This window comes from Hippocampus bargibanti, linkage group LG04 (assembly GCF_051943395.1).
Source record: "Hippocampus bargibanti isolate YZ-2025 linkage group LG04, ASM5194339v1, whole genome shotgun sequence".
NCBI lineage: Eukaryota > Metazoa > Chordata > Actinopteri > Syngnathiformes > Syngnathidae > Hippocampus > Hippocampus bargibanti.
In genome coordinates this window covers 26,167,567-26,190,035 of record NC_142737.1, presented here as the reverse complement: position 1 = coordinate 26,190,035, position 22,469 = coordinate 26,167,567, and the positions used below count along the sequence as shown (strand labels likewise).

General features: G+C 42.5%; 1 protein-coding gene across 4 annotated transcripts in view; it reads right to left on the bottom strand.

Moving 5' to 3' along the window:
* Nucleotides 1-22,469, bottom strand: part of cux2b (cut like homeobox 2b) — a 123,551-nt gene that overhangs the window by 17,189 nt on the left and 83,893 nt on the right. For all 4 annotated transcript variants that reach the window (XM_088994904.1, XM_088994907.1, XM_088994906.1 and 1 more), the window contains exons 5-8: nucleotides 8,799-8,939; nucleotides 6,831-6,978; nucleotides 2,834-2,910; nucleotides 1,612-1,678 (exon numbers count right to left, since the gene is read on the bottom strand). In XM_088994904.1, coding sequence (XP_088851030.1) covers nucleotides 1,612-1,678; nucleotides 2,834-2,910; nucleotides 6,831-6,978; nucleotides 8,799-8,939 — 433 coding nt within the window. The remainder of the gene's footprint in view (nucleotides 1-1,611; nucleotides 1,679-2,833; nucleotides 2,911-6,830; nucleotides 6,979-8,798; nucleotides 8,940-22,469) is intronic.

Sequence of the window (22,469 nt, the reverse complement as noted above, 5' to 3'; positions counted from 1 at the left end):
GTTCGGTGAGTCGGTCTCAGGGGTTCGGTGGATCCTCCACCACAGAGGTCCCGTCAGTCTAGACTGCAGTTAGTAGGCGCAATCATTGGACGACGGGTTCGGTGAATGAGCATCTGAAACTGGTGGGGTTCGGTGCCTCCAACAAGATTAAGAACCACTGATCTAACTTGTCTTCATATATCTGATAATGAGTCTAATTTAAGCAGAATCACAGCAGGGTTATTCATGAGGTTTGTTTGAAGTTCGACGGTTTCTTTTGCAACATGGAAACTGATTTTTGAAAGGTATGTGAGATTGGATTAATATCAAGGATCCTGTGAGGAAATTAGTTATGCATGCACGTTTCATATTTTACATGTGACGGTCCTGCTAGCTGAAGGTAGATTGCACAAACATTTCTTTTAATTGACCTAAAATGTCTTTGCTAGCCATACCGTACATTTGCTCGATTGGAAATCAGCAATTAAGCCTTTTAGTTTTTAAGGACGTGTGATGGCCTGAAAAGCAAAAGAAATCAAATGACTCAGGTAAGTAAAGCACAGCAAACAAACATTGCAAGGATCCCACAATGATTTTTGGACATTAACATCACAGTGGGGAGTTGGCAAGTTGGAGAAGGCAATAGTTTTGTCTGTGCCCTAAAATAAGACTTGGAAAGACAGCTCGTGCGAACAGCACAAACAGGTGTCATCAGCTTCACATCTGATGAACTTGTGCAGTGCAGAAAATGTTTTGAATTGATCTGCTGTTCCATTACTCAAGACAGGGCATACAGATAGTGCTTTTGTTTCCGCAATGTATGTAGATTGCAGAAACTGGCAATGAGAGTAATGGAGGCAGGGCAAGAGTTTAGAGGCTTTTGGTCATGTCGGGGAAACTGCTGCTGTGGGTCAGTCGAGCTGCTGTCATCTGAAAGGAATGTGATTTGGGATAAGGGCCGCACTATGACCATGCACATAAAATACTACCGATTGCCTGCTGCACACCGTCATAAAAAAGCAACCAGTCTAACAAAATAGATGGTCTTGAAACATCACGACAAATGTGCCATGGATTAGGCCTCAGAGAAAATCCATTAGTGGTGCCTGACTGTGCTCTGGAGCACAACCTGAACAAAAGAGTGTTTATTTTGAATGTCCATTGATGTCTTTCATATGGTTTCAGATGCTTTTCAGGCACGCGGGGTCGACATAGCGTTCAAAAACCACGGCATTTTAGCGGTTTTGTGAAGCAATCTTTAAATGGAGCAATTCTTCTTGAGGGCTGTCAAGACCCAACTGCCAGTGAAGGCAAACACAGAGCTTTCTCATCGACCTGCATTAATGGCTGAGTCACTCTTTTGCATTGCTGTTACAACGGCATTCCTCAACTCTACATATGACATGAATTTATGTCGGCAAAATAAAGTCAAACAGTTTCAGCACTTACATTGCTTCAATAACCTTCAGTCACTCGGGACACAGAAATAGTAGTTTGTTTGCCCCATGTTAAAAGGTTGTGTAGGATGAAAGGAAGTTTTGGTTGTACAATACAATACAATACAATACAATACAATACAATACAATACAATACAATACATTTGTAGTAGACAAATGAGAATCAGGTTCTTACTTGTTGGTCATCTCTTGGTTATATTTACACCGCAGATCGAGCAGTTCAGTCTGTGAAGTATCCAACGCTATTCATAGAAAAACAGTGGCAAGTGTTAACACGTGAATATGTCAGCTAACATGAGCAATGTTCAAACGGCTAACCTGAATTGCTTTTCGCAAATAATTATTATCTTCAATTTTTATTCCTGTCAAGTCGTCCCAAAAAGTTGGGACAATGTTGTGTTTACAAATGTGCCACATCACCTTTCCTTTTACCAACATTAAATGAGAAACGAGGGCACTGTCTTGCTTTGTGTAAGCGGCTTCGGTAAATGATGCAACTTCTGGATAGAGTTGAGGTTCTTTATTAGGATGGCTGTGTTGGTTGGAGGGAGGAGGCAATTCATATGTGTGCCTGTCGTAGCCTCTCATCAGACTGACTTGCAGCAGCGCATGCTCCTTTGGTCAACGGCCAGGCATCACTAGTCGAACAAGCAAATACAATTTGCTCATATCATTACAGGCACTAATTGTGAAGCTCCATAATTGGAATTCTTGCTTTATGTACAGCGTTAGCTTTTCAACAGTCTGACACCTCTGCTGTTGTGCTTTACGTTTCATAATGCGACACAGATTTTCAATGGGTAACAGGTTTGGACTACAGGCAGACCAATCTTGTACCCGTGCTCTTTTACATCAATGCCACGCTTCTTTATCATGATAGTAGTACACATGACCCTGTCACAACTTGTTCTAACCCCCACCCAACCAAAGAAAAAATAAACATCAAACAAGGCGTCCTCTGAATATTTTGCCTTCTAACTTGAGTACAAACTAGCTGTATATAATCTTTCCAGTTGCAATTGCTCAATCCAATAGCAGTGGTGTGAGATCTGAGATTGACAGTCAGCAGGAGAGGAGAGATACCTTTGTTTTCAGCGTGGCCTAACTTCTATGGATTTGACTAAGAATAAAATCTATGATAGGGTGAAGCAACAGGACAAACCGTCGAAATAGTAACTATCCTATTAAAGTACACCTATTTGAAAGTCTAAAATAAATTAAACAATATATTTTGCCAAATTATTGGAAAAGGTGTGCCTATGAATCAGTGTACTTTATGTGGCTGATGGGTGTATAAATGTATTGACTTTGTATTTAAAGGACTCGTTTTAATTAGCAACTGTAATTACAGTGACCAGTACATTATATGTGTAGATGTCAGTGTTTCAAGTACTCACATAAATGTAGAACCTTGATTTTCTCCTCTGCCTCTGACAGCTTGTCAACCAAATTAACACCCGCATTCTCCTCCTCCCTGAGAGAATAAGCTGTGTCAGTTGTACACATTTTCACTTGAGCAAAGTGTACGCAATGTTATGCTTTGACATGTAAATGTTCATCGTCATTCCGTCGTAGTGCAGTCTTCATTGACAACTGGGTATTTAAGTGCTGTACAAGCATTTTGAGAGAACCTGAGAGAAATCATCTCAGGCCATTTCTTTCTGATTTGATTTAACGTGATGCACTTGGACTTCTCTTGAAAAAGAGGATCTCATCCTGACTGGGAACACTAACAAGTCCCATCCAAGCTTTCCTTAGAATTGTGAGCATAAATCAGAAATGCTTCTACAGTCCACTTCTGACGAATCACAAATAAATACCTGTGAGTAGGCTGGATGACTTTATCTTCTGTAGAACATAATCAAAAGTACTCACAAAAAAAGCTCCTCTTTGTGGCGACTGATATACTGTATATTTGTGCTTTTGAAATAATCCCCTAAAATGCTGTCCGTACGCCCTACTCCTTTTGAGGTTTATGGCCATCCATCCATCCATCCATCCATCCATCCATCCATCCATCCATCCATCCATCGCTGGTTTTGTTCCCTCATCCTTGACCGTATTACAAACAACAACTACCATACCATTCGGGTGGGATATACCCTATCTCAGCAGACGTTGCGCAAAAAGTGGGATCGGAAATTACTTGAACTGGTGGTAAGTGAATCATAAAGCACAGACAGATGAACAAATATTCACACTCACATTTACACTGATGCACACTTGTTGCGTGCAATGATATTTTCAATTGACTTCATAGACTGAATATGGTTTGGGAAATACAAGGGTAGCCAAAGAAAATCCCTCACAAACACGTTCCACGGGTATGCCTGCGCGAAGATGTGAACCTCAGTGGTGAGGGGTGAGTTTGGGAGCTGGGCCTTCAGTGGATGATCTTATGCACCTTTTAATAACCCCATTATAATTCGTAACTCCTGCCCTCCCAAAAATATTTTCCGGCCATTGCTAAATTCACATTGCAGAGCCTGTTACGAAGCAGTACTGAAAAACACTTTTCACAATAGTCTGTGTTGTCTCCCTTCCAAGCACTCTCACCTGCATGTGTTGATTGGAAAGAGGCCATTGTGTGGCATTAAAGAGCAGTTGTGCATCGTAGAAAATATTACCAAAAAAGAGAAAAATGAAAAAAACAACGTTTTTTTTCTTCCAATTGATCACCACGAGACCTCCAAACCTCGACAGTCACTAAGGTCGCGGGTGGGGCTGGCGCCTATTCCAGCTGTCTTCGGGCAGTAGGCAGGGGACACCCTGAACTGGTTGTCAGCCATCGCAGTTCAATCAGCCTGCCATGAATGTTTTTGGAATGTGGGAGGAAATTGGAGGACCAGGAGAAAGCTCACGCATACATGGTGAAAACATGCAAATTCCAGACAGGAAGGCTGGAGCTGGATTGAAACGCATTACCTCTGCATTGTGAGGCGCTAACCAACTGCCCTACAGTATAATGTAGTTTTGCTGATTTTGTTTTTATCAGAATTAAAAACTTTCAATACATTAATGCACAAACTGCTACCTCTGTGTCTCTGAAATTGCCACCCACCCTTCCAAAACCAAAAAAAAATCCAACCTGAAAACAAGCCACTCTGCAAATCAGTCGATGAAAAGGTTTCTTCAGCCGTCATCTGCACGTCTTTGAAGGTGTCGGACGTTTCGCTTCTTATCCAAGAAACTTTGTCAGCAAACTAAAGTCTTACTGGTAGTTTAGGCCTGATATATATATCCCTACTGTCCAGACGCTGCGGTGCCGGACTCTATTCAACTTGGATCGTTCATACAATAGCCTGCTTAGGCAACATAGGATTAGTAATACTGATAAGGTGATACCGGTCGAAGTGGGGCAATCAAGGTAGTCGTTAGTCAGGACAATAGGAACTACCAGTGCAGCTGCAGGGAGTAGTCATCTGTATGTATGAACGATCCAAGTTGAATACAATAGCCAGCTTAGGCAACATAGGATTAGTAATACTGAAGAGGCGATACCGGTCGAAGTGGGGCAATCAGGCCAGTCGTTAGTCAGGACAATAGGAACTATAAGTGCAGCTGCAGGGAGTAGTCATCTGTATGTATGAACGATCCAAGTTGAATACAATAGCCTGCTTAGGCAACATAGGATTAGTAATACTAAAGAGGCGATACCGGTCGAAGTGGGGCAATCAGGCCAGTCGTTAGTCAGGACAATAGGAATTATCAGTGCAGCTGCAGGGAGTAGTCATCTGTATGTATGAACGATCCAAGTTGAATACAATAGCCTGCTTAGGCAACATAGGATTAGTAATACTGAAGAGGCGATACCGGTCGAAGTGGGGCAATCAGGCCAGTCGTTAGTCAGGACAATAGGAACTATCAGTGCCGCTGTAGGGAGTAGTCATCTGTATGTATGAACGATCCAAGTTGAATACAATATCCTGCTTAGGCAACATAGGATTAGTAATACTGAAGAGGCGATACCAGTCGAAGTGGGGCAATCAGGCCAGTCGTTAGTCAGGACAATAGGAACTATCAGTGCCGCTGCAGGGAATAGTCATCTGTATGTATGAACGATCCAAGTTGAATACAATAGCCTGCTTAGGCAACATAGGATTAGTAATACTGAAGAGGCGATACCGGTCGAATAGGGGCAATCAGGCCAGTCGTTAGTCAGGACAATAGGAACTATCAGTGCAGCTGCAGGGAGTAGTTCTCTGCTCCCCCCAACCTGAGCGCAGGGACCTATCATAGCAGGGTCCGGCACCGCCATGTCTGGACAGTAGGGATATATATAGGGCCTAAACTACCAGTAAGACTTTAGTTCGCTGAAGAAGCATCTTGGATAAGAAGCGAAACGTCCGACACCTTCAAAGACGTACAGATGACGGCTGAAGAAACCTTTTCATCGACTGCTTTGCAGAGTGGCTTGTTTTCAGGTTGGATTTTTTTTTGTTTGTTTTGGAAGGGTGGGTGGTGGAAACCTTTTCATCGATGGACCACTCCTGTATGACTGAGAGCTTACACAGACGTCTGCAAAGCAGTGTTGGTTGAAATTGCCCCATAAAGTCCCTTTTTTCTGAGATGGTATGTTTTGAAAAGTATTTCTCAATCATAGTCCAACAACGTCCTCCATCGTAAATCAAGCTTTGGCCACCCATCTAATAGCTGAACCAATCGGGGATGACTAAACTCACTTGTCACATCGCCTCGAGGATGGCTTTTTGGTTGTGAATTTACAATCTTATTTCCAAGAAGAAAGAACTAGCAATTTCAGCGTTGGTTGTGTGTGTGGCCTACTCCTTGACTCATCATGAACACCTGAAGACATAAAAATGTATGTGCACAGCACTACACTGAGGCTGATACTCTGATTGGTCCAAGAAAAATAAATCTACAGCGGACCAGAAGCTTGAAGGTCCTGACGGAATGCCACTGTCAAACTGCATGGCACAAGTGCTAAGCACAAGGCAAGGACAAGATAGATTTATTCATATCTTACATTTCAGACACAAGGTAACTCGATGTGGTCGGTATCTATCTAAGAACATTGTGCTGCACACAACCACTACCATTGATATTAAAACATAAGCAAAAAAAAACATACACTTCGATCACAGTCCAGCTCTGAGTGTGATTAAACAGCATTAAGTCCGACGCAATGAGAGAAAACAAATGTGCCAATGCAAGGTACTGAATATTTGTTTAGATAACCTCTTCAGCCAAACTTGACCGTTATACGGTATTCCTGAACACATGTAAGACCATAGTATGGAGTAGGTAAAGATTAGCTTGCAATACAGAATTGCCTTTGACAATTTTAAAAAAAGCAAAAATAATTTGAAGAAGCTTTACATGCCAATTTTGTTTTGTGCTTCTCAAACATACGTGATCATTGGTAGCTCCTACCTCCGTCCCTCGGTTTGGTCCGGGTAGATCTCCTGAGGCGAGCCTGGGGCTGCAGGAGCCGGCGTGCTATTTGGGGTCATATCAGGAACTAGAGTCCTCGACTCGAGGGGGTCTCCGATCTTGGCTGCAAAACCGTTGTTTGTGGACTCTATAAAGAGAATGCGCGAAATTGATGAATTCACAATAAAAATAAAGGTACCATATTTTCCGTACTATAAAGCACACCCAAAAGCATTCATTTTTTTCAAAAACTGACCATGCGAATGATAATCCAGTGCAATTTATATATGGAAAGTTTTTTTTTTTAAATATGTCATTTATTGAAGATATGTACCTTATACAGTGATATCTCAACTCACAAACTTAATTGGTTCCCAGAAAGTGTGTGTAAGGTGAAAAGTTTGTCTGCCGAACATTTATTTCCTTTAAGAAACCATTAAAAATTTGAATAATTCGTTCCCAGGTCCCCATAAAACATAATTTGCAACTAAACAAGCCTTAAAATTACACAAAATATACCTTATTTTATGTATAATAAATGTGCTATTGTATTGTAAATAAAGAAAAATAAACTGTACTATATAATAAAGTCGTTTTATTTGCCTTTGTGATGGTCGTTGTCAATCGATGATGAACTTCCAGGTTGACTCTTGATGATATCCGAGTAAAGTTGGCGTGCTTTCTCTGCGATAATACCCTCACCTTCGATTGGATTGGATTTGCCTTTATTAGTCTCGCAGTGGAGAAATTTCACAGCAGCAAAGTTATGAAAGAAATGAAGGTAGATCTCCTTCTTATGCTTGACCGTAATGTTCTTTTGTGTCCTCTTCGGCTTAACACTAGCCTTTGGTGGGGTCTTTTTCGATCCCATAAGAGCAAAACTACTCCACACAATAACAAACCACGTCTGCACTCAAAGAAAGGAGGTGTGGAAAACTAGTCCGTCAACCACCGTGGCGCTCTGTGGTTTGGTTCGTCCGCCAAAAACTAGTTCGTCAGCCAAGACGATGTGCTCGCGAGTTTAATGTTCGTCAGGCGAAAGGTTCGTGAGCTAAAGCATTTGTAAGCCGAGGTATCACCGTAGTCCGAAAAATACAGTATTAAATACAGCTTTCACAGGCAGGTGTATAGAATTAACCAAAGGTGTAACTAGACCTTTTTTAGTAGCACAGAGGAATGCATCTGCCAAACAGGCACAAATGCCGCACAGTTCATTTTTCCCTTTTTGGGAGGAGTGTTTGCAAATTGATGAATTGGATATATTGCATTTTAAATAAAATGTAATATATCATCCCTGAGGCGTGTGATTTTGCATCGTGAAACACTGTAAAATTTTACAAATGATTTACAAATGGCTAAAACAAATGATCTGAACCTGTTCTCTATTCGGCAGTGTAATTTTGAGCTTGTGAAGGATTAAAGGAACTTGGAACCAGTCACAAGAAGGAGTCGTGCAATATCGCCTACTCTAGGGCAAAACTCCCTTCAATACTAAGTCATTTTTATGAACAGTGACAACTGGGGGTCACTTTTTGCTCAGCTGTTTGTAGGCAGGATGTATATCCAGTTCACACACTCAGGGAGAATGAATAAAAAACATCATGAACATAAGTTTTCCCATCAGCATTCACATGATGAGTTTCATTCAAAAATATTTGTCTCACCTTTGGCCGCAACTGATTTTTACAAGATGAAACTGACCTGATTCTTATTTCTCACAATGTATATACAGTAAAGTCTCGTTATATCGATATCGGTTATATCGATAGTACCGCTTATTACGATACTATTTCTATGAACGCAAGGAGAAAATTACATGCACGCAGGGTCGGATATATCGATAGTCCGGTTATATCGATATGTTTTCGGACTCCCGAGAATATCGATATAACGAGACTTTACTGTATACTGCAGATATAAAATGGGGGCAGAGCAGATGAATCCGAACCGCACATGTATTTGTCTGACCTGTTTTCTCGAGGCACTCCAAGTTTTTCTTCCAGTGCCCACTGATCTCCCTCACAAGGGCCCTACTGTCAGGGGCCAAAGTTTGCAGCTGCTGCAGCCTCTCTTCCAGTGTGTGTGAGGCCTCCAGTACAGGAGCTGGATCTGTGAACATTCACCCAAACAAAGATGTATGGAAAAAATTACAACAAAGCACATCATGGTAATTACTCTCACTGCCTCCAAAAAAGGACCACTCTTGTGAGATTTTCCAAAAAGTTCTGACTTACACACTAGAGTGGACGAGCTGGACATAACACTAAAAGCTAAATTCTAAACCGTCACTTACTAAGGAATATTTTTATATGCTCACAAATAATCAGGAAAAAAAAAAAGATTGTTATCGAAAGGTGACAGTCTTCAGTGCCAAATATACACACCAAAACAAACAAGTGTTGAAAAAGAATCCTCCTGAAAAGGATGTAAAAAGAGAAAGGAGAGAGAGAAAAAAACAGGATTCTTTAGCACAACAGAGGAGCTATTTTGCAATGCATGCGCGGCAGCACTGGGCCCATGGGGCCAACTAGGAGCCTGCTTCTCAGCTAACAAGTCTCCTCTGTATCATTTGATCATTTAAATTATTATGCCAGGAATTCTCAGGAGGCAGCTCGGCACTCCACATCATAGGGCTGTTTTTAATCTTTGGCTTCCCTTTCTTCCCCTCCCGAAAAGTTCAACAGCTCAGAGAGAGTGAGCAGCTCTTGTTGTGTACCTGCCTGCTCAACACCAAAGGAGGTGACTTCTAGTGTCAAAGCACAAAGAAGGAAGCTCAGGGGAGCTGCTTGACAAGAGTGTGTGTGTGTGTGTGTGTGTGTGTGTGTGTGTGTGTGTGTGTGTGTGTGTGTGTGTGTGTGTGTGTGTGTGTGTGTGTGTGTGTGTGTGTGTGTGTGTGTGTGCGTCTGTGTGCGTGTGTGTGTGTGTGTGTGTGTTGGGGTGGGGGTGCGAAGCAACACTCACTCACACACATACACACACACTTGCATGCCTTTAAGAACTCCAAAAGAGGAAAATTGCTTCTTTGCGCTACACAAACTTTTTTTCTCACAGCTTTCATCCACGCATCTCATACTTGTCGTTGAGTGTGGGCCCGGACTGCCGTACCATTTCATGAGCTGTGGAGCCAAACTTTGCCATCAACTCCCAGCAAAAATAAGCACTAATCACAGACCCCAAACTTCTGCGGCGTGCAATTTGTTGAAATCCTGGCTGTGCATTACGGGTCGTCCAATCCGCTTTTTCATCAGACAAACATTTTGCACCATTTAATTGATTGCACTATTTTTCCCAGGACCGTTTACAGTCAAACATTGTCTGCATTCATTGTTGCACCAACTGTGGAGATGTTGCATCAGTCACAAGGGACATCGCTATTAAGGGGAAAGCTCTTCTCCGACAAACAGGAAGCACAGCTTTGCCATCGACCCGCTGTCACAGAAATCACTTTATCTGGCTTTTCATATAGTTTTTCAACTTTTAGTGATCAAAGGACAGAGATCAGACTTGCACATGGATAAATCAGGATTATCAGTCATTGGCAAGGGAATAAGGAACGTGAAGTAAAAAGCCATGGTAAATAACTGAAGTTGATATCCAAAAGAGACCTTGCTGTTGAAGTAGAGATGAGGGGATCCTTTCAAAGGTTTGCGAGATTTACGCTTACTGAGGGAGAGTCCAGAATGTCAGTGAGCAAGTTTGCACAACACAACTACTAATTGGAGGTATTTATGGGCAGCAATCTGGTGCTGATGGATTAAAATAATAAATAAATAAGTAAATAAATAAAGCTTGACCTTCAAACAAGCTCACAGCTTTCATTTCCATTAATGAACTTTTTGTATGCTTTTTAAGTACAGGACACTGTATCAGGAGCCCACCCTTAAAAACACAGCACAACATTTTTTTTAAACTTAACCGCTGATAATTGGATTTCTGATTTGAGGTCAAAATTACTGACACAAAAACAAAACATCTGGTAAAAAGCACACATTTGTAGGATATCTTTTTATTAATTATTATTCTGAGGGCGACATAATTCACAGTGTATGTTTCCATATTGTCATTGTTTTATCAAGATTGACAAGATGTGACCCACCAGACCGGCTTTTTTTTAAGCCACCAATGATTTTCTCCACAAATTCGCAACTGCTTTGTTGTGCTGTTAGAAAAGACCAGGAGTGACTGTCTTTGGAATTCAAAGACCAAGTCAGATAATCATGGTGTTCGATTTGACTCAGTCTTGATATTCAGCAGTCATCTCAAATCAAACACTAAAACTACCTACGATCATCTGAAAAACTGCTGTCCTGTGTAAAACATTTTTGTCCAATAACAATTACATTAGTGGGATGTCGGAAATGCAGACATCCCATTCACATAAACGTATCCAAAATTTTAAAGCGATGATATTCTGACTAAAGTATTATGTGCACCGAGCAGACCAAAAGAAATATATATGTGCTTTTCACTTGCAGCTCACTCAGATCATTGTTGCTCGGATTCTGATCAGAACATATTTCAGTCCTCATGGCTTTACACTGCCTAACAATCAGCTGCAGAATAGATTTTAAAATTATGCTAGAGGTTTAGAAACCTTAAAATGGGGTCTTAAATACATGAAAGATATGCTGATTGAATATAAACCCAGTAGATATCTGGGAGCAGCAGACTTGCATCCATTAATGGAGTCCAGATTACCAAAGAAACATGGTGAAGTTGCATTAAGCTGTTATGATGCACACAAATAAGAAAAGCTGTTAGTGCCAAGTGTAAATGCTTCTTAAATCCAGGTGATCAAAACTCTAATAAAGGTCTTTGAATTGTTTTTTAGCACCCCACACCCTTCTTTTCTTTACTTTAAAATGTTTTGAAAGTTTTCTGGTAAAACTTTCACATGTTGTCAGTCTTGGTACATACTAGTAATTTGGGTGTGGTACTACTACTAGGGAAAAGCACTCCTCAGACTTCCTGACTAATATATTTTAAACGCAAACTGTACATCAGGTACGGAAAACTTTGAGGACACGGACAGGTCATTTTTTGAAAGTTCATAATTATGCATTTTATTAATTTAATTGACCTAAGTGACTTGTGCTAAAAATAATCATGGATTTTAAATATCAAAATACATTTTGAAAATGTATTCATGACACCAATCAAACACAGTTGCGCCTTTTCGGCAGCACGGTTATGCCAGCACTGTTTTGGATTTGACAGTCATCGCTGGACAGCTCTGGGGCCATTGTGCTTTTTTGCGCCTGTAATGGGCAGCATCTTCACAGTCCCGCTTTGTTCAGCGAAAAGGTCGGTTCTGTTGGACCGTCTGCGACCGGATGCATGGCTTGAGGAGCCCGCGATAAGAAGAAAGCAGCATCCGCGCAGAGCGCCAATGCGTATGTGGAGCTGTCGCGGCTTAGAATTGAAGCGGATTTACATGGGACAGGAGATGTGAGACAATCTCTTTTCGTCAATGTATGCTACAGGTTCGTGTTTGCTTTCAACGTTTAGCTTGTAGCAGACGTGCACATTTCACCAGGACGTCCCTGATTTACCGGTGAAAAGGATGCTTTGATCCTCTCCTCTTTCATCTAGAACTGCTTCATACAACAAAGTGGGTGTAGTTTTAGTTTTTTTTCTTCTGACTTCAAGATGGCGCCGTAAGAGTAGCTGCCTTTACAGCAGGTCCTGTATTTTGTTTTTCTACTTCTTCCTTTCCTTTCCTCTTACTTTCATCACTTTGCTGCAGCGAAAGTTCTGCACTGCGAGACTAAAAAAGGCTAATCCAATCCACTCCAATTTCAACATTTCATTCACTGAGTGAGGTGGTGGAGAACGGCTTGGCTTGCATGCCAGTTTCACAATTTATGGAGAGCAGAAAATACAGACGTTGACCTTTTCAGAAGGAAAAATAAGAGAAAACATTTTCAGCCTACAAAGTATTTAGATTTTTACAAACTTAAATAGAGGCTTTACCATCGTCACCATGAGTCAGTGGACATTTTAATAAAGAATTGCTAAAGAAAATGCATGCTTGGGCATGCTCCCCCCCCCCCCCCCAAATCTCTGTAGAGCTCCAAGTAGATGTAAGTACTCACTATTTTAATTATGCTTTTGCAAAATTGCAGCTGCATTGATCCTGAGTTTCATCATTTTAGCTGTGCAGTAATGAGACTGCCATGGTGTAGTCGGGGCTCCCCCCGTGGTCACCGTCTTGCTGTTTCTGGGCCATTGCATTTCAAAGAAAAATGGTGTTACAAGTTGATGGAGAATAAGAAGTTATCATATTTAAAAGTTTCATGCTGTTGTATGCTTAGTCAACACTCGTGACTCAATACACAATTGAAGCACAGACAACCTGGGGTCAATCAGGTCAACAGACACAGCTTGTTAAACTGTCATCTTCATCTACGAGAGCTGGCCTTGGACAGAATTTAGGACTTGGGAAACTCCTTATCACAGGAAGAGGTCATTAGCCAGGTTACAAATTTATCAGTTCATGGAAAACACAATGTTTTATTGCTTATCAGAATGTCCAGAGGTGTGGTATTATAATCAAGAAAACTATGTTTTACTAATGTATCACTTTAATTTGCATGTACTGTACTATCAATAAATAGCTTGCAGAGGGCCGCATAATTCAGACGTATGTCATGGATGAGTCTTTCTGGTTCCGAGTCTTCGTCCACGATGTCTGACTGTCATATCTCTGACAAACTTATCAGAAAGCAGAAGCCGAAAATCAGTCAGAAGATGGAGAGTTCAGTACAGTAGTCTGCGTGTGTCGTGGAAGAGAAAAGTGCACAGGGAGAGTACGTGTATGAGTGGTTAAGGGAGGCGTGGAAGGGGAAGGTCTTGCGTTGCAAGATAGGCAGGTGTGACGGCTGGTCCGGCTTTGCCACGTCAGCGATACACTACCATTAGGTGGCGTGGGCGCAGTAGGGTGCACCATTATGTCTCACTGGGCCCCGTGTAATTACGCTCTGACATAATTAACCCAGCAAGCCCATTAGCCAAGCAGTGGCTGGCTGAAGAGAGGAGGGGGTGGGGGAAACTATAATTATTTGTTGTGCACATGTTAATGAGGCCAGCTGTGTTCCCATCATACAAGACGAACAAATTAATTTACAAGGCTGTGCTCAAGGGTTTTTTTTCCGTTTCATTCAAAACAATGTTGTTGTTCTCCCCCCCTTCGAAGTGGACTTCAAGGTCCACGAACATGTTCTACTGCTGCAACAAACAGCAAGAGTGCTGTAATCGTGCCATCAAAAACCAAAACTTGGCTGACACAATTTTGGAGCTCGAGTTTCACCTTCACACATGGAAATTGATGTGAAGCATTTCGTTTAATTGCCACCTTCCTCCCGCTATGATTTCTTTGGATCACAAACATGGCCACATCATATTCAAAACGACGTCCTTTCTTTCTTTGCTGCATTTAAAACTAACACGCGTTGCGTGGAATTAGTTGAAAATAATTTGATGTGCAAATGGGCTGCACATGTGGATAGCAACACCTTTCGAGCATGAAAGAGTGATGCTTCTTTATCCTCAGAAGTACAGAAGGGGGAATGACATCAATCGAGAGAGATTTGAAATCTAACACCAAACATTAAACTTGAGGGACAACCACAAAACATGCTGTTCATTGTTATTTATGTGGCATGCGGTGAAGTCATGAGGAATTAGAATCACCACATTCTTTTGTTTTCACCTTTTGTAATTGCATAAACCTGCATTCCTCCACACACACTTGTTCTTCCTTCCTGGTCCCTCTGGGGTGTCCTACTCCACAGGGATGAGTCGGAGAGGCCTAGCTCTTTTATGAACATAATGCATTATTAATCACCTCAAACATCTCCTGGGCCTATGTTTATTACTGCTCTTATTAATCACTTGGGTATAATCACGTCCCACCCATGGAGCTTTCATTCCCCATCAGCTTTTATATGCCCTTATTTTCTACTGCCACAAACATTACATTATGGCGTTCCTCCTCCTCCAACCCTCTTACCCTGACTGTAGGTACTCAGCTGCACAATTACAAGAAAGTCAGCTTGCTGTGCCTTGCAGGCCTCTCGGCGTGTGCCTGTTTATGTATGGTGGGGGTTGAAGAAGGACAACCATTCTTAATGCATTTCAATGGCTTTGAACTACTGAGGTCAGTGCTTTCTTATTTGATAATTTCATAGCTGGAGGGAGTGTTCACTGTGGATATGTAAGAGATTTACAGGCCTCGTATAATGGAAAATGGCACGAAACGCAACACAATGTTACAAAATGCCAGGGGTCAGCCCTGGCATGAGCGAACAAAGTGGCTGCTTAGGGTTTCCTGACCACAAGAGGCCTCCAAAAGCAGGAGTATTTGTTTAAACACGTTTCAAACAAACGTGGTGGGAAGGGAGCCCCAAATCAAATCCTACACACGGACCCCAGAAAAAAATTGCACTGCAGTCCCAATCTTCACCAATAGCGAGCGCTGTTGCTACAACATTTTGAACTTAGTTTTTGCACGCACACACCGCATCTACGCTCACTTACACACGTTTTGCACAATTCGTGGGGTGTATTAGGAACACAATCTTCACAAAGTCTGATGAGCTCCCGCTCAGATGAAAGTAGCTCTGTTCTAAAAGAGAGAGGGAGTGGGCTGGACCCTGAGGGAAGTCGGTGTGTGTGTGTGCGTGTGTGTGCGCGCGCGCGTGTGTGCGCACGGATGAGTGTGTGTGTGTGTGTGCGTGCGAAGAGGCGAGGAAGAGCAAACACCTGGGGCATCAGTCTCTGGGCTACGCCCCTGGTGACAAGGCCTCGCGGATTAACAAACGCTGACGTTCAAACAAATCACATACATTCCAGGAAGGGAAGAGACTAATAAGACTACAAGACGGAGAGGTAGAAGAAGATCTGGGAAAGTTTGGGGCATCTCTGGGAAACTGATGAACTCCGGCAGAAGATGCCACAATTTTTTTTCCGGTGCTTGGTGATCACAACGTGTTTCTCAGGGCTGATCAAAACAGTGCGGAGGTGCTATAAACATTGTTGTGGAAACACTGTTAACAGGCCCCTTTCAAGCCTAAGACGGGGTTTGTACGCACAGCATGAGAAGATGTCACAGGCAAATCAAAATATAGTACACTAATGAAACACTCAAGCGGATTGACATCTCTGCTTTGGGGCCTCATAAAAGGCAGGAGTGGAGAAAACAAAAACACAGCTCAATAACGTCTTTCAAGAAGTTTTCATTTCAAGATCAGCTATATTTTCTGCTAACAGTGGGCGTGTGATTGAACTGCTGCATTGTTTCTAAAGCATATCATCAAATCAATGGGATCAGGAACTAAAGAGCAGTGGTGGGTCTTCTCTGCTGACCAAAAATGATCTGAATCACAGACTAATGTGAATTATATTTTGTCCATGAATTTTTATAAAAATAATTCGAAATCATCTTTTGGCTTCCTTTCATTGCTTTTCCCTAGTTGTGCTGCTTCCAGATGTCTTTCGTATCTAAGCATTTAACAAATCACATTTCAGCCATCATTTCTTACGACGGTCATAAATCTACCTGGACGCCTTCACAATCACCTCTGCAGGCTCTGAAGCATAAAAATCAATGTTCATGAAACTGTTGCTTTAACCAATCGGAGTTCAAGTTGGCAACCCAAGGCCTGCTGGAAGGCGCTGGAAACGTCAGAGTTTTCGCAAACTGTGATTGGCTAGTCACATGATTGGCTTGTCATTAGCAAATCATAGTATCACGAGCGGCTAGTGATAACAGCATACTGGCCAGAGCTAGCACACTGTATCTGTAGCGAGCTGCATAAAAAATATATTGTTGTGTTGATTTAATAGCGGTTTTGTCAACCTACAACGGCTGAAGTAGGAGAAAAGAAATGGATTTGCTGCAGATTTACTGTTAAAGCCATTTTCAAGACGGTCTTTTCAAGAATAGATGGACATCATCAAGAAAGGTTGGACAGCTCTGAAGCTAACAAAACTACCAATAATATTGCAATTTCATTAATCCTCACGTTCCTAGTAAAAATTGGATCAGTTTAATAAGTTAGTCTTTCTTAAGTTTCTTCAAGTCACAAGTTATTTACTGGCTAACGGCCTCCTCTAGTGGATGTGTAGTAAATCACACCACACTTGCAGCTGTGGATTGATTCAGACGTAGCACTACTGAAGGCCTAGGGTAGCGCTGGTTGGTGTATAACTGATATGTCACCAGATTTTAATGATAGCCACATACAACGGAACACACATCGAAAGGATGCCCCCCCATGCCCCCAATCTCCCTGTTGTTTGTTAACTGCGGCCTGCAGTTGGACCGAAGCTGCACAAATGAGGAAGGCACACTCGAGGTGAGACACTGTCAAATGAAACAATATGAAATGAAATAAAACACCCAGCAATCAATAGTAATAACTGCATTAAGATTAACGAGCATGCCGGGTAAAGAATGCTTACATCTGTCAAAGAATCAGAAATACACAAACGAGCTGTACAGCGGGAGGGGAATAGAGGGGGATTTCTTTGTTGTTTTGGAGAGGCAGGGAGAAATGAAGTGGGGCCACGGCCACATGACTGCCCTGGAGTAAACCTGGAGCCATCCATTCTCAAGTAGGATGTGAGTTGTGACCTTGGATACCTGCAGCAAGATGTACAGTGACAAACGGCCGCAGAATAATGTCGGTGATACCGCACACTGCAAAAAAACAAAGAGCTCCCTCAAGAAAGGGAAAGCAGAGCTTTTGTATTAGGCATGCTGGAACAGGGGAACTGCGAATTTGGGGGTGAAAGGCGCTTAGAAATGAAATGTATTATTATTATCATGACGACTGCGGTTGACGCGCAATAACACCATTCCAAAATCAACCAAATAATGCTTTAAGCGTTCCTGTGTGCCTGAATGGGGTGAGTGAGATTGAGCATGGACACAGAGTTGAAATCAAGAAATAACAGTCAGTCATCTTTTTCAGCATAGGTCGGAAAGTCAAGGCCCGGGGGCCAAATCTGGCCCACCACATTATTTTATTTGGCCTGTGAAAGCCAATCAAAGCATGTAAAGTGCTATGATGCTTGCTAAAGTCCGACCCAAAATTTCAAATTGTCCCTTGTAAACCACAATAACAGTCATTATTGTTGACTTCAGATTAGAAAAATAGTTATTCATTAATTTGTTGTCTGTTCTGCATGTAATATGCACACAAGAGGAAACATTCTAATGGCTTCCCCAAATTCATAATGGCCCACGAGAGGAAACCATTAGTACAATGTGGCCCGCGGAATAAAATGAGCTTGACACCTTTGTTCTACAGTCTGCTACAAATTATGACGATTGCCCAATTTGTTTTATAGATCAACAAGATCGTCTGCACAGAGAATATGTGCAATGTGTGTAACATGAGAAACAAAATCATTGGAAATAGACTTCAAATGAATGGAGTACTTCACATGCAGTACATCTGGGTACTTTGTAAAATCAAGGTTGGACACAAAGGTAGCTCTGTGTACTGAACGTGTCGGCTCAACTCATCTGTGAGCAGGGCCTTAGAATAAACCTTTTTAGTGCAGGCACGGTAGTCTGGAAATTTCAGTGGTGCAACTAGAACAATTAAGTTGAGTGGTTCAGTCAATATACATACTGCCCTTTTCACTGTTTTGAAAGGGGAGTAAAAGAAGCTATTTTCATGAAACAGCAAAATCTTTCACTAAATCGCCATGGTGGGGTGAGGTTCAATTTGGATCGTTCGTACAACAGACATCTTAGGTAAAATAGGCTTAGTTATGCTGATGAGTTGATACCAGAGCAAATGGGGCAATCAGGCCAGTCGTAGACCTCATACTCAGGAAGGACAATAGAAGTAATCCGTTTAGCCGTAGGGAGTAGTCCTCTGCTCCTCCCAACCTGAGAGCAGGGATCAATCATAGCAGAGTCTGGCACCGCCACGTTTGGACAGTAGGCATATATATATATATATTATAAATATCCTCGTCTCACCCACCATGGGTGGTGTCTGTCCCCATTTCAGCTCGGGTCCTCTACCAGAGGCCAGGAAGCTTGAGGGTTCTGCGCAGTATCCGTGCTGTTCCCAGCACTGCGCTTTTCTGGACCGAGATATCCGATGTTGTTCCCGGGATCTGTTGCAACCACTCGTCGAGTTTGGGGGTCACTGCCCCAAGTGCTCCGACCACCACAGGCACGACTGTCACCTTTACCTTCCAGGCTCTCTCCAGCTCCTCTCTGAGCCCTTGGTATTTCTCGATTTTCTCATGTTCCTTCTTTCTGATGTTCCCATCACTCGGGTCCGCTACATCCACGACAACGGCTTTCCTTTCCCCTTTATCTATGACCACGATATCTGGTTGGTTGGCCATTACCATCTTGTCAGTCTGTATCTGGAAGTCCCACAGGATTTTTGCTCGGTCATTCTCCACCACCTTGGGAGGTGTTTCCCATTTTGACCCTGGGGTTTCCAGTCCATACTCCGCACAGATGTTTCGGTAGACTATGCCAGCCACCTGGTTATGGCGCTCCATGTAGGCTTTCCCTGCCAGCATCTTACACCCTGCAGTTACGTGTTGGATTGTCTCAGGTGCCTCTTTGCACAACCTACACCTTGGGTCTTGTCTGGTGTGGTATATCCCTGCCTCTATGGCTCTGGTGTTCAGGGCCTGCTCTTGGGCAGCCAGGATGAGTGCCTCTGTGCTGTCCTTTAGGCCAGCCCTCTCTAGCCACTGATAGGACTTCTTGAGATCAGCCACTATGGTTCGGTGGTACATCCCGTGTAGGGGCTTTTCCTCCCATGATTGTCCCTCTTCCAGCACCTCATCCTCTGTTCCCCATTGACTGAGACATTCTCTGAGTACATCATCCGTTGGAGCCTTCTCTTTGATGTATTCATGGAGCTTGGATGTTTCATCCTGGACAGTGGCTCTCACACTCACTAGTCCCCGGCCTCCTTTCTTACGGCTTGTGTACAGTCTCAGGGTGCTGGACTTGGGATGGAACCCTCCGTGCATGGTGAGGAGTTTTCGGGTCTTAACATCCGTGGTCTGAATCTCTTCCTTTGGCCACCTTATTATTCCTGCAGGGTATCTGATCACTGGCAGGGCATATCTGTTTATTGCCCGGGTCTTGTTCTTGCCATTGAGCTGGTTTCTGAGGACTTGCCTCACCCGCTGGAGGTATTTGGTCGTAGCCGCTTTCCTTGTTGCTAATTCGAGGTTGCCATTGGCCTGTGGTATACCGAGGTACTTGTAGCTGTTTTCAATGTCTGCTATTGTTCCTTCAGTGAGTGAGACCCCTTCAATGTGGACTACCTTGCCCCTCTTAGTCACCATCCGACTACATTTCTCCAGCCCGAATGACATTCCGATATCACTGCTGTAGATCCTGGTTGTGTGGATCAGGGAGTCTATGTCCCTTTCGCTCTTAGCATACAGCTTGATGTCATCCATGTAGAGGAGGTGACTGATCGTAGCTCCATTTCTGAGGCGGTATCCATAGCCTGTCTTGGCGATTATCTGGCTGAGGGGGTTCAGTCCTATGCAGAACAGCAGTGGGGAGAGTGCATCACCTTGGTATATGCCACATTTGATGGACACTTGCGTTAGTGGCTTGCCATTGGCTTCAAGTGTGGTTTTCCACATCCTCATCGAGTTTGCAACGAAGGCTCTCAGGGTCCTGTTGACCTTATACAACTCCAAGCATTCATTGATCCATGTGTGTGGCATCGAGTCATATGCTTTCTTGTAATCAATCCAGGCTGTGCACAGGTTGGTATGTCGGGACCTGCAGTCTTGAGCGACTGTTCTGTCAACCAGCAGCTGATGTTTGGCACCTCTAGTATCTCTACTAATGCCTTTCTGTGCTTTGCTCATGTATTGATCCATGTGTCCACTTATCTTAGCCGCAATGATGCCTGACATGAGCTTCCATGTTGTGGAGAGACAGGTTATTGGCCGATAGTTGGAAGGAACTGCACCCTTTGAGGAATCCTTCATGATCAGGATTGTTCGCCCTTCGGTTAGCCATCCTGGGTGAGTCCCATCCATCAGCAGCTGGTTCATTTGTGCTGCTAGGCGCTCGTGGAGAGCTGTGAGTTTCTTTAGCCAGTAGGTGTGGACCATATCCGGGCCTGGTGCCGTCCAGTTTTTCATACCCGAGACTCTTCCTTGTATATCTGCCGCTGTGATGGTAACTGGGTTCTGTTCAGGGAGGTTGCTGTGCTCCTCTTTCAGAGTCACCAGCCATTGTGCACTGCTGTTATGTGCGACCTCCTTCTCCCATATGCCTTTCCAGTATCTTTCAGTTTCCAGCCTTGGAAGGTCTGCTCTGCTGTTAGAACCCTGCCACTGAGCGTACACTTTCGCAGGTTGTGTTGCGAACAGCCTGTTTATTCTTCTGGCCTCATTCTCTTTCGTGTACCTCTTTAGGCGATATATATATATATATATATATATATATATATATATATATATATATATATATATATATATATATATATATATATATATACAGTAAAGTCTCGTTATATCGATATCGGATATATCGATAGTCCCGGTTATATCGATACTATTTCTATGCACGCACTGAGAAAATTACATGCAAACAGGGTCGGATATATCGATAGTCCCGGTTATATCGATATTTTTTCGGACTCCCTTGAATATCGATATAACGAGACTTTACTGTATATAGGGCAGAAACTACCAGCCAAAGACTTTAGTTCGCTGACGAAGCCTCTTGGATAAGAAGCGAAACGTCCGACACCTTCAAAGAAGTACAGATGACGGCTGAAGAAACCTTTTCTACTATGCTATATAATATATACTATATACTAAATGTAGTGTGTGAAAACCTAATAGTACAGTAAGAACACTACAACCCTATTTATTAACTGTCTTTCAAATGTGAAAAATAGCCCTTATCAGTGAATAAATTTGTCTCAAGGAATATGCAAGATATGGCATTTACATACTATTTCACAGATACTGGGAGGAGGAAATGGAAATAGATTAAAATAACATACGCACTGCGATTTATCAAGATTGCGTCTGTTTATAATAATTTCAATCGAAGGCGCAAAGTTAAAGAAATTAACATTTATTGAAAAATGGAATCACTTTCAACATTCAAAACATATTATTATACAACGAAATACTCAAGCTCAATAATACCTACTTGTGTTAAACTCCGCAAATACATGGATGGATTGTCCTGACCGCACGCTCCACAAACTCGCCACGGACGCCCTCGCCTTCATGCGCAAACAATACACGTGTATCGTTGCCAAGCACACAGACATAGGCTACCTGCAGATGAAATTTGCATACTCGGCACGGCAGCCAATCAGAAGACTGCTTCGTGCTTCCGGATGTTCCCGAGCGTTATAGGGTCGTGCATTTGCGTATCATTTTCCAAAGTAGATGCGCAGAATCTCAGCCCCAGAAGAAAGATTCAAAAGAAGCTAAGAAAATTTATGACGCTACAAAACGTAAACGTACATTATCCCGTGACTGTAAAGTGACCTTGAGAGTTTTGAAAGGTGCTTAAGGTGCTTAATTAAATGTATTATTATTATTATTATTATTATTATTATTATTATTATTATTATTATTTAAAGCATCATGGAAAGT